This window comes from Mustela nigripes, chromosome 1 (genome assembly GCF_022355385.1).
Source record: "Mustela nigripes isolate SB6536 chromosome 1, MUSNIG.SB6536, whole genome shotgun sequence".
Lineage (NCBI taxonomy): Eukaryota > Metazoa > Chordata > Mammalia > Carnivora > Mustelidae > Mustela > Mustela nigripes.
Window position 1 is genome coordinate 17877557 of NC_081557.1, and position 13953 is coordinate 17891509.

The 13953-nt window shown below is 41.3% G+C and overlaps 1 protein-coding gene across 4 annotated transcripts in view; it reads right to left on the reverse strand.

Annotated features, from left to right (window-relative positions):
• IFTAP (intraflagellar transport associated protein) overlaps positions 1 to 13953 on the reverse strand; it is a 67365-nt gene that overhangs the window by 3082 nt on the left and 50330 nt on the right. For all 4 annotated transcript variants that reach the window (XR_009405291.1, XM_059405521.1, XM_059405501.1 and 1 more), the window contains one exon: positions 7837 to 7976. Coding sequence is in view for 3 of the 4 variants with exons in the window: in XM_059405521.1 (XP_059261504.1) it covers positions 7837 to 7976 (140 nt within the window). In the remaining variant the exon portion in view is untranslated. The remainder of the gene's footprint in view (positions 1 to 7836; positions 7977 to 13953) is intronic.

The following is a 13953-nucleotide window of genomic DNA, read 5'->3' on the forward strand; positions in this document are numbered from 1 at the left end:
GCTGCTCTGAAAGCAAATGCTTTGTAATACAATAAAATTACCTGGCAGTTCTATGTAACTCTATGATATGTATGGCGATGCTAAAATAATTGAAAACTATGGTTTATGGAGGAATGAAAAAAAAATGCCCTGAAGCTATAATCAGCTTTAAATATTCTTGCATTCAAGATTATCTCATTGAGTGGATTTTGCAATGTTCTCAAAAACAGACCATGTAGCTGAGAAACCATGTGCTGTTATTAAAGGTGGGGGGGGGCATGAAAAGTCGGTATCTCCTATCTGTTTGGCAAATTGCATCTTGTAGTTAGGTGTGCAGTGCTAACAGCAAAGATGTAGCCATCTACCATCCTTTCTAAGTAAAACCAGCAAGAGAACAGACTTCAGAGACTTGTTCATTTCCTCTGTATTTGGAACTGTCTGCAGGCTTTCCTGACAAAGGCAATGATGGGAGCTGCCACTGAGTGAGTTCCCACCTCATGTCTGCCCCAGTACAAGGAACAGGGTGGGTAACAGCAGTAATCTTCAAACAACCCCTCTTCTGAAGCTCTGAAAGGTTAAGTGACCGGCCTGGGGCTGTATCGTTAGTAAGGGAAAGAAGCAAGACTGGAACCCAGGGCAATCGGTTTCAGATGAAGCTTACCCTCTCAACCAAAACACCAGCAAAACTCAACCTTGGACTTCTCACTAAGCCAAGTCATAGATGGCTCTTGCGGAGAAAAGACCTTTTCCAAATAAGCTAAGTAATTCCCACGGTTTATCATAAAATCCATATCGAAGGCTCCATGTAACACCATGACTGTCTTGAAAAGAGCGTGCGTGCACAGGAAGCCAATCGGTCTACAGAGTGACCGATCTGTCCATTTTGGTCACTCTCTAAGATTACAATTATCTCCACAGTGGAAGTGACAGAGTGGTAATATGGCTAAGAACAGCTCAAAGGAGGAAACATAAACAGTCGTCTCCATCTCTACTCAGCAGGGAGCACTGTGGCTAGCAGGCCTGGCCACACCCCACCCTGAGCCGATTCCAACAGATCCTGGGAGAGGACCAGAAAGAGTCCCCTCTCTACCAGTGTATCCAGCCTGATGGGATTCTTGCTGCCCTTTTATGGCTGGTTCGAGGCCTGGCATCCACTTATCGGCCAAGTTTCAGGCTGCAAGTACCCACGTGGGTCCATCGCACTAGGAATTTGAACCATCGCCCCACCCTCAGCCTCTAAAACCTTACCTACCCTGTACCAGCCACTCTCTAGATGCAGCCACTTTGCTTTCACCCACCTCCTTCTGAGGCTGGAATGCATTTAATAGGAGACAAATCTCTTTGCTGTGCTAAAATCCCGGTGATACCAGACCATGCTCCTCACATTCCCTCTATACAACACAAACAACCCTCACATTCCCACCTCCCTCCCCTTTACTTGTTCACTCCATAAACACGTATTGAGTGTTTAATATGTGTTAGATACAGGGAACACACGGGATGAAAATAGCAAAATCTGTGTCCACCAGGTATCCTCCCTTCAGGGAGAAGACAGAGCAAATGAACAATTTCTACATCGTGTGCCATGCTCTCCAACAGAGAAATGCAAAGAGGGGCTGCAAAAACATAGAGGGGAAGTGCTGAGGCTTACCTTACCCTCAGCTTGGCATTGCTACTCTCCAGAAAATCCCACTTGCCTCCTCATTCAACACCCAACTCATGACCCACCTCATATTAGCAACCCAGAGAGAGAACAGCTTGTGTGCCGTACTTCTAGACTCTCTGCTAAGGGCTCACTCCCATGGCCCACTTAGCTCTACAAATGGCCCAATCCATCACACCCTTATTCCTCTGCCTTGTCTGAGGTCCCAACATAACTTGCAGCTGTAATATCCAACACTGTGGTACTAGAGAAGTAGAAGTCTATCCTTAAGTAGAAAAATCTTGTTTTCCTGTAAGTTTTTTTTTTTAATACACTTAAATTTTTTCTGTTAAGGAGTATGATTCCCTTCATTGGTCATTCAGTATTAACCAAAACAATAGCAAGGAATAAAGGTTTTAGCTGGTCAATAAATCTGATGGCAACACGAGAGTTACTCATTTATAATACATTTAGAGTTACAAAAATACACCTAAAAATATAAATTTCTTCACTTGGAAATGGAGTTATAATGGCAGCTATTGTTAAATTAACTCTCTAGGCAATCAATTCAGTGCTGAACTACAAAAGCAAGAAACCAAGAAGAGCAGTAATTTCATATTTGCAATGCCAAATGTAATGATACTCATGACATTTCAAACCATTTGAGGGTAGCCCTGTAATGTGGCCAGTATGTCCCTGATTCACAGTGTCAGAGGGGCGCCCTCCTGCGACCATTCAGTGACTTTCCATTCTTTCCACAAACTCTATGCGCCTATGAAATTCTAGACACTGCGATAGGCACTGAGGATACAAAGATGAAGTCTTGTCTGACATCGGAGAGAAAGGAGATAGACATTTAACAAGTCAGTAGAGTAAAATGGAGTAAGTACAAACAGTATGTTGGGGGTGATGGGAACAGAGAAGAGACACCTAAACCCACTCGGACTATAAGGTACTGGGAAGGAATCAGAGACGGCTTCCTGGGAGAGTTGATATCCAAGCAGAATCTTAAGGATATTAGTTAAAAAAGTTGAGGGAAGAACTTTGCAGATAAAGGGAGTTCTAGTGAGCAGGACAAGGAAATAAGATGCCAAGTTTCACATGTAAGGATCTGCAAGTAGTTAAGTGTTAAGGGAGAGAGAAACAGGAGATGCCAGATCACGACAATCTTAGATGCTATTTATCCTAGATATGATGAAGTCATTGAAGGATTTCTTCAAAGAAAGGTAGATACTTGGTCATCCATGCATTTCAGGTAAATTCCTTCATTCCTTCAAATTTTAACCAAGCAACTACAATGAGGCAAGTGCTGGACGGACTGCTTTGTGAAAACCAGAAAGACGCCCTACCCTCATGGAGATTACATCCAGATGGGTTACTTTGAAGAGTAAGAAGAGGGTAGATTTGGAGTCAGGGAGACTAGTTAGGAGCCTGATAGAGCAGTCCAGGCAAGAGATAACGAAAACAGGAAGCTGACAGCAGAGATATGAAAATATAAGAAAGCAAAACTGGCACCACTTGAGGACTGATTTGGATTTGGAAAAGCAAGAATGCATGAAGTGAAGCAGGCAAAGAAAGACAAGTTTGGCTTTGGACATGTTGATTTGAAGGCACCCAAAGGAATCTAGATAGAGATATCAACAGGCCACTGAAAACCAGAACCTGAAGCTCCGAGAAAGGTCTGAAGCTAGAGATGTGGATTTGAGGACAGAAGCAGGAAAGGTAAAACCTAGAGAGGAAAATGGATCCAAGTATGTTAAATGGAAAGAAGTTTAGCACGGACCCCTGAGCAGTACCAACTCAGGGATGGATGGAGGGAAGCCCCCAAAGGAGGCAGGGAAAGAACAAAGAGAGAAATGTACAAAGAATCTGGGGAGAGCAGTAAAGTGAGAACCAGAGGACCATGAGGGTCAGGCACAGCAGAGCGATCCATTAGGGCGCCTGGGTGGCTCAGTCGGCTAAGCGACCGACTCTTGATTTCAGCTCACGTCATGATCTTAGGGGTGTAAGATCGAGCCCCATATAGCACTTCGTGCTGAGCATGGAGCTCTATTTTTTCCCTCTCCCTCTGCCCCCCACTTCACTCTCTCTCTTTATTTAAAAAAAAAAAAAAAAAAAAAAAAAAGGACTGGAAAGTGTCCACTGAGATCTGGCAGTTACAGAGTAAGTGGTACCTTTATTCTGAATACATCCAGGCAGGTGACTAGAGCCAAGGACCTTCTGCAGGACACTGAATGAGGAATGAGGGGGAAAGAAGCAGAGTCAACGAGTGGGGTCAAGTCTCATAGTTACTGGAGTCTAGACGAGAACAGAGGGAGAAGAACGGACAGTAATCCAAAAGGGCCTGAGGTAGAGAGAAGGCTTTTTCCCTTTCCTTTTGTTTTGCTTCATTTCATTAAGGATGGGAGAGACTCGAACATGTTTACATGGTGAGGAGAATGAGGCAATAGAGAAGGAGAGAGAGAATGGCCCTGACCGTGTTGTTGTCGCAGATAAACACTCTAGGTGGGTAATGAGGTTTTTCTTTTATTTATTTGTCCATTCAGTATTTATTGCATGTCTACCATATGCAGATAGCACTGAACGCGGCACTACTTCCTACTTTTTCTGCTTTTTAATTAAGCTTATGAAGACACACATCAGTGAATTCAGAGTCCTCCAAGACAAGGACCACATTATGTAATCCAAAGCAGAGGTACACTGCAATTCAGAAGACATCACGGTGATCTTCAAAATGGTAGCTTTTAAAATGCAGTCAAGTTGCAATTCTACTTGTGTATTTCGGCTCTCGGCTACTGCGGCCCACGCTGGGAATTCTCTTCCTTCGAGTTAGGTTCGTTTCAGGGTTCTAAGCTGTACGACTCCAAGGCTTTGGGATTACAAACTGAAATTCTCATTTATTTCAAAGAGGAGAATGGATGCAATGGAAAACCAAATCCCCTGCTACTAAAAAGAAAACAACTGTGAATTAAGTTATTAACTTGTTATTTTTGCCTAAGGAGCTGAGAGAAATATGTGGATTTGAGGGGTCTCATTTCAAATCTAATTGAAATCTTTTCGTAGCCTCTCAGGGAATAGAATTTGCACAGTGTTAGAAAACGGCTAGTTTCCTTAAAATTGCTCATGTGACTCATTCAAAGAGAGACCCTGTTACCAGAGAAATCATTTTCATTCATAGTACCACACAGGCAAATTAGAGAAAACAGAACTAATGCTCAAATCAATAAGAGCAGCATTTAGCTGTAGGCTATCTGACAAAGTAATATAGTAAATAAACCATCTTTATAGGTGAAAAAATTTAGAGTCCCATTACGAACCAGAAAAAAAGGAGATCTCCCATTGAAATACCACCAAAGTTTCTTCTATGATTTGGGGTTGGGGGAAAAGGGTGGAGGAGAAACACACAATTTTTCATCTTCCCAATGTTACTATAAAGCTGTTACTAAATTCACTGAGACAGAATTACTAAGGCAACAAGTTATTCACAAATGGAAAGATGGAATGTCCTTGGCAAATGTCTGACTCTAAGGGGGAGATGCACATATATAAAACCCCAGTGACAAAATTAGGAAAAAATTTAAATTGGTCTAATCTGTATGAGGAAGTCAGAGCCTCTACTTAGAGGAGGTCAAGACATCCAGGATTCATTTTCATCTTTGAGACTGATATCACAGAAAGAAGTTACCATATTTAGCCCCAAATTGCCCCTTGGCTGGTCCTTACAGGATATATTTGCTAGAAATTGATTATTATGATGTTTTACTGGCAGTGAGTGCTTTAAAATAAGATTAACCAAGGCATAGTTGGTAAAGTATTAGGATTCTAGACAGTTCTGAAAAGTTTCTCTAACAAATCGTGGTCAGAAATAAAAATCCCAGCCAAGATAGTCTAGGTATTTGAAAACCAGCAAAAGCTCTCCATCTATGTTTTCTAAGTTTGCCAACACAAAATTTGTTCAGATCATTTTGATTCCAACATTTAAAAAATGTTCACATTTTCTGGGAAGAAATTGATATTTCTTTTCAAGATACAATCATATCCAAGGTTTTAACCTGCATTTTTTACTGGCTACTTGATGGATTCTAGGAATCATTCAGTTTTTTTTTTTTTTTTAACCCACCAATGGAAACGATTTTATAACAATTTCTATAATGGCACTAGGTGCCATGGCCACTGGCTGGTCCAGCAATTTGTATGGTCACAACTGAAGTCAAGAGCATGAACAAGTCTTTAAAAAGAAACTGATTCCTGCTAGAAATAACACTGCAATTTTAGTTTCTTACTACTTGGAGAAAGCAATCTGTAATTCAAAAAGCACATTGAAGAGTGGCTGTCCCCGCTACCAGTTTATCTGGTAGCCAATTCAGGGGTTTAATACAAGCCTGCAAGCCTCCCAGACACACTTCTGTGATGTCTGTAAACAAAAATTCTATGACAAAGAGGCAATTTAAAATGGGAACATGTGGATTACCTTTGACTGAACGACTGCTTCCATAACAGAATGTCTTTTTTTTCTTTTAAAGATTTTATTTATTTATGACAGAGAGAGATAGGGAGAGGGGAACACAAGCACACAAGCACTGGGGAGCTGGAGAGGGAAAAGCAGGCTCCCCGCTGAGTAGGGAGCCCGATATGGGGCTCCACCCCAGGACACTAGGATCATGACAGGAGCTGAAGGCAGCCGCTTAATGACCGAGGCACCCCCCCACCCCCCTCCTGGTAACAGAATATCTTTAAGTGATAAGATCTGTAGTACCTGAATGATCAAATAGGCAATCCCTAGGAGTTTTATGAGGAAGCAGTAATAAAGAGCTCTTCACAACTTCTTGTGCCTGAGACATTCTTCTGTTGGGAGTAAACATGGTGATCAAGGTCACACCCACCACCAGCAGCCTTAGTTAGTGCGTGTTTCTAACGTATGTGCAGAAGAGCTGCAAACAACGACAAATGATGACTTTCTAGGTGTGCCAGTGGGACAGGAAAGGCATGGCAGAGATTCCGTGCCCCCTGACTATGAAGCGCTGGGCTATGTGACACTTCCCAGTTCCCCCCAGTGGCTGGACAGGAACATACGGTGAAGTGGTTGCCAGCGGAAGGTGAGCAGAAATGAAGTCCTGAGTCCTAAGCCCTGGGGAAATGTGCAGCTCCCACACTCTCCCCTGCTGCCCCTATAGCAGGACCGTGACCTGAGCTGGAACATTCATAGGAGGACAATGTCCTGAGGCACAGCAGAGATCCAGAGAGAAGGAATCTGGGCCCTGGGGAATATCTTTATTTGAGCAGGGAACAGAGAAAACACTCACTTTAAAGGCTTTCCATAGGTGTGTGGATGGCTCAGTCAGTAAAGAATCTGATTTTGGCTTAAGTCGTGATCTCAGGGTCCCAGGATTGAGCCCCATGTTGGGCTCCCACTCAGTGGGGAGTCTGCTTCTCCCTCTCCTTCTGCCCCTTCCCCACTCCCTGTTTATGTGTGCTCTCTCTCTCTCTCAAATAAATAAATAAAATCTTAAAAAAAAAAAAAAAGAAGAAGAAGAAGAAGAAGGAGTTTTCCATAGACTGTTATCTGAGAGAAATAAAGTTCTATCTCCTTTTGGCCACTGACTTACTGTTGGGATTCTCTACAGCAACAGCTTGGCCTTACCTTAACCATTACAAGATGTTTATAGGACCTTGGATACAAGAGTAAAAAGCAAACGGCCAGTCCAGGCAATAAGAGAGAATCTATTGCATAGTCCCCAGATAACACTGTCCTGCAGCATGGTCTACGTCATGAAACAAAAATAGTTTCCACGTAAAGAAGACATAACTGCTCTCCGTGTTTAAAAGAAATCTGCAGCGGTGCCTGGGTGGCTCAATGGGTTAAGCCTCTGCCTTCGGCTCAGGTCATGATCTCAGCGTCCTGGGAGCGAGCCCCGCATTGGGCTCTCTGCTCGGCGGGGAGCCTGCTTCCCCCTCTCTCTCTGCCTGCCTCTTGGCCAACTTGTAATCTCTCTCTCTCAGTCAAATAAAATCTTAAAGAAAAGAAAAGAAAAGAAAAGAAATCTGCACATTAGAGATAGATGGCAGTCAGAGGGACTAGATTAAGCAACATGAATTCTAAATTTTTCCAAATCTAAGAAAAATAAAAAAGCACAAAGATATGGCAGCATTTCACTGAAAGGACAAGTTACAAAATCAAGGCAATTTCAAAACTGACTGAACTCCCTATGGAGTACCTCTTCTGTTTGCTCGTTGGCTCCTCTCCCAGCAGGCCCTGGCTTGACCCCAGGGGCGAAGGGCTGGGCCGCAGAAGGAATATAAGAAGGGACACGTGGGTAGAAGTCCTCCTCCACTTCCCCTGGAAGCAGCAGCAAGTCTGTTGGATACAAAATATTTCACGTGATGCTTTCATCAAGTTCACAATTGACCTACATCACCTAAAAGCCTACAATAATCAAAAGAATGAAGTAAAAATGCTCAAATAAAGTAGGTTCGTTGGAGACAATGCCTGCCCTCATTTGGCGATTTACCGAGAAGATTCCCTTTTCCATAAAATAGAAGTCATTTGTGCATTTATTTTTATCTTACTGTCTCAAGGTCACATTCGATCCAAAGGTTTGGGAGAAGGATTGTTTAGGGACTGACTTGATCATCCCTCTCACCCCCAACCCAATTTCTACCTCTGTAGGAAAATAAGGCAAGATGCTACCTTTGCCTCATTTTCCCACATTTTCCTGAGGGATGGAAAGAAAGGAAATGAAGTGCTGAATTCATCCTGTAACACTATGGCAAAAAAAAAAAATCATATATATATATATATATATATATATATATATATATATATATATATAAAAATAACAGTGATGCCAGCAGGAAAGGACTTTAACTTTCAGCAGAAAAATGAAGTGCTCTGTCATATGCTGAATTCACGGTCTGATGTTCGATCCCACAAACAACTTGTTTCCAGCTTGTTTAGCACCATGACAAGAATTCAATAACCAATCTGGGTTTTCTGATCTGTCCGTTGTAAGTGGATCTGTGGCCTTATTTTTGCATGTGTGACGGAACATGGGGCATCACCATTAGATCTTCCACAGCTTTCTTTAAGGGAGACAAAAAAGAAAAACAAATAGAAGCACAACAGGCCTCCTCGTGGATCCGGGCTTTCATAGGACCAGAAGGGCTGCTGGAGGTGGCCAGGAACTTGCAGCTGTCTCAGGACCATGCTGCCTGCTACTCCACTCGATGATGATCCTAATGAAGACACTAATTAAGTTCTCAGTGGAAGTGATTAATGAACAACAGGCGTGCCTTGGCGGTTGCCAATGGCAGCATATATAGGGAGATAATTAAGCCGGTATTGATATTCAAAAACTGAAACTTACTTGAAATACGTCTCTCACAACTGCAGATAACACCAGCACAAAAACATGTTAATTACAAAATTCTTAGGACTCCAGCAACAGAACATGGTCAGCCTAGAAACTGAACCTGTGAGTGGGTAGGGAGATCGTGAAGAAGATACTTCTACTATGATTCATTATTGGATCCTTAAAATATGACCAAATTAGAAGAAATAAAAACAACAGTCAACACGTATAGGAGCTGACATTTTACAGGCATCAGTTGAGCTCATCCTCCCAAGGATGCTATTACTTCCCATTTCATAGGTAAGGAGCTCTGAGCAAGGAGAGTAACCTTGTTCAAGGGGCCACAGCTAGAAAGTGTCAAAGCCGGGAAGTCGGGCAGCAGAGCCCATACTCTGCCCACATGTCACATGATGAACTTCTTTTATTTATTTATTTATTTTTAGGATTTTATTTTTATTTATTATTTGAGAGAGAGAGAAAGAGACAGAGTACATGAGAGGGGAGAGGTCAGAGGGAGAAGCAGATGCCCCACTGAGCAGGGAGCCCGATGCGGGACTAGATCCCGGAACTCCAGGATCAGGACCTGAGCCAAAAGCAGTTGCTTAGCCAACTGAGCCACCCAGGTGTCCCCGTGAACGTCTTTATATTTTTACTTATTTATTTATTTGTTTAAAAGATTTTATTTATTTGACAGACAGAGATCACAAGAAGGCAGAGAAGCAGGCAGAGAGAGAAAGGAGGAAGCAGGCTCCCTGCTGAGCAGAGAGCCCGATGCGGGGCTCAGTCCCAGAACCCTGGGATCCTGACCTGAGCCGAAGGCAGAGGCTTTAACCCACTGAGCCACCCAGGTACGCCCCCAGGAACTTCTTTTAAACAAGCAATTTCATTACATAAATTATTTAAATTTATCAGATTATACAACCAAACTCAGAGACAAGGAATGTCACTGCCATAGCACATTAGCAAGGTTAGTCAGTATTAAGTACACGTAAACATTTTATACCCAGAGAAGCAATGTTTTTAAACTCAGTAAGGCTGATGGAGAGGTTGGCTTTCTAAGATACCTATTCATGAGCTCCAACGCACCTCCCTCATTGAGCTCCCTGCTGTAACTGCCTAGGACTGACACAAGCGTGGTCAGGGGCCTGCCAACGACAAAGGCAAGCAGAGAAAACCTCTTCATGGGAAAACCAGTACCTCTGAGATGACCGGCTGAGAGCACAAAACATCAGTTCAGACGTGAATCAAAATCAATTCTGCTTTCAGAGCTATCTAAAATGTGACTGACGATATTACGCAGTGAGGAGGACACCTCTCAAATTCCTGTGCTGAAGCTCGTTGCCTCCCCGATATGTTTGCAGAGAAGGGAGGATTTTCAACAAAAATGGTTTCTTTCCTAAAGATTTTACTGCCATGGAAACAATTCCCTCAAAACAACAAGATTCAGTTTCCCCTACACTTCAAATTCTTGCCGTTTGTTTTTTCAGTGTAAAAGCAAAATGCACAAACGCGTATTCACCAACGTCTGACACAACACCTGACACACAGCAAATTCTCAACAGATACTTGAGACGGGAAATGAATTCCCGCACTTCCCCTTCTAAACCGAACAGTAAGTACCAAGAGTTACCTGCTAGGAAGACACTGTAGATGTCTATATAGAGTCCTCACCCTCAAACACTAAATTCTGTTATAGGGGTAAGATTTTCACACATACAATCAATCAGAGAGTGATCAAGAGTAAAATTGAACAGCATTAGCCCTACAGAGGATGGATTTATAAAAGAGTGACACTAATATGTACAGGGATAGTCTGGTAAGATGTACTTTATGAAGAAGGCTACCTTATCTTTCAGCCATTTTAAAATCACGCATCGGTTTATTTATACACTCACAGTGTCTCAGAGAGAAAAATTATTCTATTCATTGGTGGGGGGAGGGGAAATGGAATGTCTGAAGTCCTTTGTAAAATTCTCCAAAACTGAAATGCTTTATTAAACTTAACTTGTTCTTATTTTTTTTAATTTTTTAATTTTTTAAAAAAGACTTTATTTAGTTATTTGACAGATATAGATCACAAGTAGGCAGAGAGGGAGGAGGAAGCAAGCTCTCCACTGAGCAGAGAGCCTGATGCGGGGCTTGATCCCAGGACCCTGGGATCATGACCTGAGCCGAAGGCAGAGGCTTTAACCCGCTGAGCCACCCAGGCGCCCCTTAACCTGATCTTATTAACTGCTGTTTCTGAAACAACCAAAGGCCTTGTTTTCATCTTAACTACACACCATTATTTTGGCTGACGTACATTGCACAGTCCAGCCCTCTCTCAGAAGTGAATGTTCATGTTCCATGGCAAGCCTGGTTGAAAACACTCCCATCTCTTCTTTCTCACTCCATGATAAGAATGTCAACATTTACAAACTATGTGTTTATGCCATTTGTATTTCTGTATGAAGTCAATAATCAACAGTCAAAAGCTATAATCAGATAATCTAATATAACATTAAAAAGTAAGCAATCTACCTGATATCTCATAATTTGGACAACAATATTTAATCTGAGTGGCATATTTATAAAAATTAACCAATCTGTTCCTTTGTTGCTATGTAGAAATGGCCAAAATTTTCTGAAATTTTGGGCCCTCCCCAAAACTAAAAAGAATATAGATAAGAACTGTATTAGTAAAATACAGTAAAATAAACCTCTTCAGCACACGGTTTTTTGTTATGATAGTCCATCTCACTGGTTCTTTTTCTTCAAAATTTTTGAGGACCCCAAAGAGCTTTTGTTTATGTGGTTTATATCACTCAATATTCATCATATTAGAAATTAAAACTGACAAATTTGCAAATATTTATTTATTGAATCACTGACAATAATACCATTATATGTTGAAATACATATTTTTATGAAAAATCTCTTTCTCAAAAACAAAGAAAATAGTAAGGAAGAAACACTGTTTTACATTTTAAAAATTTTGTAAATGCCTTAGGAGAAAAAAAATCTAGGTTTTATATTTGCTTCTGCATTCAATTTTGGAATATGCTGTTTCAGTTGAAGTAAATGAAGAAAATCTAGTCTTCACAGAAATGTAGTTGGAAAAGAAAGGAGTACTTTGATAGTCTTTTTATATAATTGTGGATATTTTTCTTTGATGCTATACCAGATCTTGACAAACGATAAAGTTTTAAAAAATAGTTTCAGTGTGCAATCTGAAACTATTTCAGTGAATTTTTCATACTGTTACATTAAAATTCATTGGTCTATCTTACACACTGAACAGATCTTTCTCCTATGCATAATTTTGTAACATCATAAATTGGTCATTTGGAAAATACTGGTTCACTGTTTTATGTAGGTCTTCCAAATGTTGACACATTTCATTATATAGTATAAGGATCACATTAGTTAACATCACCAATTTTATCAGAATAGTCATCAAATATTGGGAAGCTGTCAAGCACACAGGACTGGATACAAGTTTTCCAAAAATGAATTTTCACTTGATCTACTGCCAATTTTATCATTGGCAACGAATATTACCAGTGTTTCTCTTGAAGGGACAGGCTTGCTTCTTTCATTCTGAGAACTATAGTTTGTCTGTCAGTCATTCTTTTAAGTAAAAATGTTATTCCATGAAAGTAAGGGGCAAAAAAGAACTCGTTCAGCACACCAAGCAATCACACAAGTGTTTTCCCATGAGACAACCAAGTATGGCAGAATGCCCCAGAAGTGCTTTGTGCATACCTATGGTTTCAGAACATAAAACAGTAAAAAAGGTGTATTCAAGAATCAAGATTTAATAAAATTAATAATTTTTACCAATTCATCAAGAACATGTTCAATGGAAAATAGCACTCATTTTATTTTATTTTTTTAAGATTCTATTTATTTGTTTGAGAGAGAGAGCGAGAGAGCACCAGTGAGGGGTAGGGCAGAGGGAGAGGGAGAAACATACTCCCTGCTAAGCACAAAGCTTTCCCTAGGAGTTTCCCTAGGAGTTCCTAGACCACATCCCCAGGGGTCTACTGGTCTACCTAATACCATCTAACCCTCTGATCAATAAAAATAATAAAGCTAGATAAGTTACCAAAAAATCAACTATTTAAAGGCATTGGTGAGGGGCCCCTGGGTGGTTCACTGGGTTAAGGGCTCTGCCTCCAAATCAGGTCATGATCCCAGGGTTCTGGGATCGAGCCCAGCATCAGGCTGTCTGCTCAGTGGGGGTCTGCTTCCTCCTCCCTCTCTGCCTGCTTCTCTGACTACTGGTGATCTCTGTCTGTCAAATAAATAAATAAATAAATAAATAAAGGCATTGGTAAGCTACCAGGGTAACCAGGGTAGCCTAGGACTTGAGTGGCCAAGATCCCAGAGAGATGGAAAGTACCGAGAAGGGAGTCCAAGAGTCTAAGATGCTTTTCAACTCGTGGCATTTACTGATTTTCAAGGAGAAACTGAGAAGCCAAAATAAAGATGAGAGAAGCTAAGAAGCTCAGAAGCTTAGCAGAATTGCCAACAGAAATCACAGTGTTATGAAGAAAAAAATTAGAGTTCAGGGTCTCCAAGAAGGCGATGCTATGATTTACCTTGAAGGGCCACACCCTAGAAGTAAGCAAGAACTAGAAGGAGAGCAGCCCCCACAAGGCCTTGACCCCAGTCCTAAATCAGCCCAATCCCAGACTGGATGAAGGTGACCTTTTACTACTCTAATTGCTAGCAAAATGTTGAACAAAAGCTATGCTAGAAAAAGATAACATCATCCAGTCCCTATATATTCTATATGCTATGTTCAACATTTAAACAAAAATTACCACATATACAAAGACATGAAATCAAAAGGAAAATGAATAATATAAATAGACCCACAGGAGATCCCAGGTATTAGCATTATAAGACATGAACTTTAGGGACACCTGGGTGGCTCCAACATTTAAGCATCTGCCTTTGGTTCAGGTCATGATCCCAGGGTCCTGGGATCAAGTCCTG